This window comes from Gavialis gangeticus, unplaced genomic scaffold (assembly GCF_001723915.1).
Source record: "Gavialis gangeticus isolate Ggan-Ray unplaced genomic scaffold, GavGan_comp1, whole genome shotgun sequence".
Lineage (NCBI taxonomy): Eukaryota > Metazoa > Chordata > Crocodylia > Gavialidae > Gavialis > Gavialis gangeticus.
The window spans coordinates 67,410,740-67,415,682 of NW_017729030.1; the positions used below are offsets into that span (position 1 = coordinate 67,410,740).

At 44.3% G+C, this 4,943-nt stretch overlaps 1 protein-coding gene across 1 annotated transcript in view; it reads left to right on the top strand.

Moving 5' to 3' along the window:
- The first annotated feature begins 2,586 nt into the window (after positions 1 to 2,586).
- The window catches only part of LOC109301271 (16 kDa beta-galactoside-binding lectin-like), a 4,549-nt gene continuing 2,192 nt past the window's right edge, over positions 2,587 to 4,943 (top strand). Inside the window, exon 1 of the mRNA XM_019522317.1 lies at positions 2,587 to 2,698. Coding sequence (XP_019377862.1) covers positions 2,690 to 2,698 — 9 coding nt within the window. The 5' untranslated portion in view covers positions 2,587 to 2,689. The remainder of the gene's footprint in view (positions 2,699 to 4,943) is intronic.

The window sequence follows — 4,943 nt, forward strand, 5'->3', positions numbered from 1 at the left end:
GTGGGCTACTAGCTGGCCAGGTGCTGCCTCAGCTCAGAGGTGCCTGATCCAATTCTTCCCTGAGCCTGCCCAGGCTTCCAGCACCCCATGCACCGTCTCCACTGCCTTCTCTGGCCACCAGCACACCCAGCCATCCTTCTGCCATCTTCCCATACTGCCCCAGAGGCAAGCCAGCCTATATTCCAGGCAGCCCCAGGCATCCTGCCAGCCACAGAAGCCTGCTGAAGGCAGAAGTGATGAGGGGCCTGACCCCTTTTTTCTCTGGAGCCTGCCCACCTCTCCCACAGTAGAGAGCAAGCTGACAGATTAATGGCTGCAATGTTCCAAGTTGCAACATTGCAAACTAAACTACTTTGAGATAGTAGTTTAGTTTACAATGATACAGACTCATTTAAAATCCCCCAGACTTGCATATGTGTAATGTTTGATGCCATTTAGCCACATAAATGGAAATTTTCATCATGTGTCCATAGTAACATTGTGTGTACAAACATCCTAACAACTTCCCATGTAGAAATTCCTATGTTAGTTTAAAAACGACACATTGGCCAATATTGTGAGCCCTCCACTCAGCTTGGGAACATTTTTATTGTACTCCCATAACTTTTGAATGCCTGACCTGATCAATCCCAACAGTATTTCAAAGAATGCTCTAGGCAGCAGTGAGCAGAACCCATTGCAGAAACCAGCAAGGATTTTCCTTGATTTCCCAAAAGTAAGGGAAACAAGAAGCTGCAAGTACCCCTGCTTGTCTACAGATCTCTGTCACTGGAAGCAATCAGAGTCCATTCATTCTGGCCCTTGCCTAGAAACCTTCCCTTAAGAAAGGGAGGAAACAGGCACAGTTCCACAGAACATTTCTGCTCTGATGACACAAATGTTATTAATAAAAAAATGTAGTCCCAAACCTTGGGTCAGCTTGAGCCTTGATTCTACACTGAGCTCAGTGAGCTCTACACATATTTGAACATGGCTTCTGTAAGTGTAAACAGCTGAAAAGGTAGCTCCCTTCAGGATCAGAGCCTTAATCCATCTTCTGTGAGTACAAGATGGCTTGCCCTTCAGCTGTTCTCCATCAGTGCTTTGTCCAGCTTTCAGTATTTCAATGGATACAGTTACCATGGGCATTTCCCTTAGAACAGGATTTCATATTTAGTTGCAGCAAACTGGATTTTTCCTATGTCACAGGAATTCTCAATCCAACAAAAGGTTTGGAATTTGGGGTGGGGTAGCAGTACCAGTCTTATTAATCACCTAGTCAGTAAAATATTTTCTTTTGTTATTTTGCCATGGATTCCTTTGGTCAGTTTCATCTACACCTCTGTATCTCCCCAAACCATTCTCTTTTAACCTGAGTATTTACTCTTAGAAAGCAGCCTCAGCCCTGATTAGTTTGTAAGCCAAACAGAGAATATTTTGCCCTTATATGGCCCTATCTGTGGGTCTCTCAAGCACACTGAGAAACATTCAAGGCACTCTCACAATGGTTTTACTGATATAGGGATCATTATTCCCATTTTACACATAGGGACACTGAGGCCCAGAGGAGTTAAATGACTTGGAAAAGCTCTAACAGAGCCAGGAACCGAGTCCAGCTTGCCTGTATTCTGGTTATATGACTCTCTCCTCCTAGCTCACACAAAGCCAGTATAGAAGACAGCTTAAAGCCACGTTCCTTTTCTTTGCAGAATCCTCATGGGGCAATGATGCTATGGTTCTGCCAGGAGATACAGTAACAGCAAGTGGTAACAACTTACTGAAAAATAATCCCTTCTCTTACTGACTCCATTTACTCCTGCCAGATCTTTTCCTGAGCTAACAAAGCACTTCTTTTCCCTCTTTTAATCAGGATTCAGACTGGCTAGCTCACTGTTCTAAAGAGCTGGGGTTTGAATTCCCAGTTGATTTGCTGGTGAACCACATGTGAGCTTAATTTTTAAAAGCACTTCTTTCACATCAGCAATTTTTTAAGAGGTAGCAGCAGAAAATAATAATGTTTTGCAAGCAGTCAACTCATTAGGCCCCATTACCCTCTCCTCCCCCCCCAATGTCATAGAAGTGGGAACTAATTACAATCAGATGCCAAATCAATACACAGCAGAAGAGCCAGGCTCAAAATCCTCCTCTTCACCTGCCCAAACCCCAGCCAGCAAATCTTCATTTCCCTCATTTAAAAGGACAAAAGCTACCATACTGCATATACAGCAGCACTTGGAGAACTGTGTCGAAATATCGTAGCACCCACCCCCGTTAAGGAAGACAGTGTGAGTGTGAGCATGCATGCATTGATTTACGGTTGCTAGCAGGTAAATATAAGATTGTTTCAGGAGCCAACTATTTTATACCCACAAGCTCCACATGTCTTTTCTTTAAAAAAAATATTGTTCAGAAACAGCCCTGTTGCTGTTCATCATAAATGTAATAGCTTGACTAAAAAAACATGCAGTTTTTGGGAACAAAGCCATTGAGCTAGCTCTCCGCTCCCTATATGAATCTACCATTGTTCACGAAGAAGCCTAATTCTTCAGTAACCCTCTTCTCTCCTCTCACCGCCCCCTCCTGCTGCTGCCTTTGTCACATGATCCAGTTGCTATTTAAAGTCAATGGGAGAATCAGTGCTGAGTCACAGCTGAATCTTGGATCTGAGAATTGAGTGGTTGATCTAGCTTTTTGGGCTTCAGTCAGCAGCATGGAGCATGTGAGTCTCATCTCCTCCTAGCTAGGGCTGTTAGAATGAAAAGCTTCAGCGTTCATTTGTAAAATATGGGTGTTGCTTAGGGAGGCAGGGAACTGGCTGATAGGAGAAAAAAACAAGTTATGGGTAGGGAAAATGCATAGCTGTTATCTCAGACTTTTGGGAGACGAAAGAGGAAGAAGTACAACTTCTTGCCCCAGAAAAACCTAAACCTATCCTGTTTCTGGAGTGGGCCCCAGGGGCTGCTGATTACTTTCAAACATTTAAGTTAAGACTTTTTTTGTGTGTGTGTTCTTGCTGGAAACATTAGTATGGTTATTGATCTGTTTTGCCAGATCTTGAACGTTTTGCAGTACAAAACATTTTTTAAGGTTACAAAACCTGATAGCCTTTTTTCCTAATATGAAGATTTTAGACTATTTTTTCGTTCCCTACCTTTTCACTTTATTTTGACTTAGTTCAAGGAAACTGCAAGAAAAGCCTAGGATGGGAGGGTAGGTTTGACCTACCTGTGGGATTCCAGCCTTTTTTATCATCATTTTCTTTGGTGTTCCATGCTCATCTCTGTCTTGGTGGCTGGGTCCTGCTTAATTCAGCTGTCTGCTGTGTTTTTAGACTCTGCTCCTGATACAGAAAAGCAGCAGAAAGCCTGGAAATTGAGGATTAATAGTTCTTAGGTACCATGGTGATAAGCAGTCTACTGATACTGAAGTTAGTGAAAAAGCCTGACTCTAGCAGTATGGCAAGAGGAAGGAAAGAATTGGTCAACATAGGCAAGGCTAACTAGCAAGCCTGCCTGGGGCATATGCTTCACCTGTGCCCAGGATAAAGTCTTTCACTTTTCTTCCCTCCCCAGTGAGGACAGAGCTGCTGTCTGAGGAAGGAGAGCCTTTAGCTTATTTAAGGCCATTTAGCTAAAACCTAGGCTAGGGTTTCAACTGAAGGTCAGTGTTGGGACATGTTGGTCTAAATGCACTCCTGCTCTCTTGTGTGGTGCAGGGTCAAAATGCTGTCTAATGCCAAACACAGAATGGATCTTCAGGCTCAAGTGAAGTCCAGATTCCTAGGGCTGTATTTTGCAGGGGAGGGAGGTAGAAAGAAGGCTGGAGGCACCTGGGATAGAGCCAGACGTTCAAAAAGCCTAATCTTGAATTGATTCAGTCTTTGCAGGTTAGTTTAACCTGGCTAGGCTAAACCAGTTTTTAATCTCATAGACATCGTCTCTGGACTGAAGAAATGCAGGCACATGACTGCAGTGGCTCTGGCTAGAAGCAGCAGGGTTGCTAGAGCAGCCCTCCCTCCCTCTTACAGTGCTGAGCCAAGAGGGGGCTTGGTCAGGCCCTGGCAGGATGCTCTGATTAGGGAGGGACCCCCTGCTGTCCCCAACAGAACATTGGGTTACACAGCAGGGGGTTACACAGAGACTTGTTAGTATTTATCAGCCCATCAACAAAACAACAGCCTCTGTCTTAAGCTCTTCTTAACTTTTTCCAAGGAAGGAATGGAAGGACATTACCAGCTACCTGTTGACTAGATCCAAAAAGCCCTAAATTGACACTTCTTTCTACCTTTGTCTTGTCTCCTGCAGCACAGACCATAGCCAACATGTGGTATGCTAGCTAATGCTGAGAGGTGTCTGTGTAAGGCAGAGGGGAAGAGGTATTCCCTGCTTGAGCAGGGAATGGTGAGAGGAATGGGGGTTGCAGAAGGAAGCCAGGTAGATGCCTCTGTACCTGCAGTCTCTGCCAGAGCAGCAGCCAGGGAGTGGAGGGGAAGGACCAGTCCTGCTGGGCTGGAGCAGAAAGCAGAGCCCTGCCCAGGGTTGCAAAGCATCTGAGCTGCTGGAGGACTCTGATTTTTAACTTAAACCAGGAAAGGGTCTGGAACAGAGACTTCATAAACTGGTTTGACCCAAATCAGTTAAACCTACTTGAATGTAGTATGAGACTTCTCAAACCGGTTTCAGCCATTTTCAAACTAGTTTATGTGCAATGAGCATCTGTTCTGTTACAGGTTTAAACCAGTTTCTGATCACTTAAACTGGTTTACATGTAATGTCTGCCCCTAGCCCTCAAGTGCTTTTTCCCTGCCCTTCTTCCCACTTCTTCTGTCGCTCTCTCCCTCAGATTGGGTGAGGGCACACATCAAACTTACGATGCCCTAAAAAGCTCTCTCTTGGCTTTCTGGTCACTTAAGTTTGCTAAAGGAGAATCTTTTTTTTTTTTTTTTTTTTTTTTTTTTTTTTTTT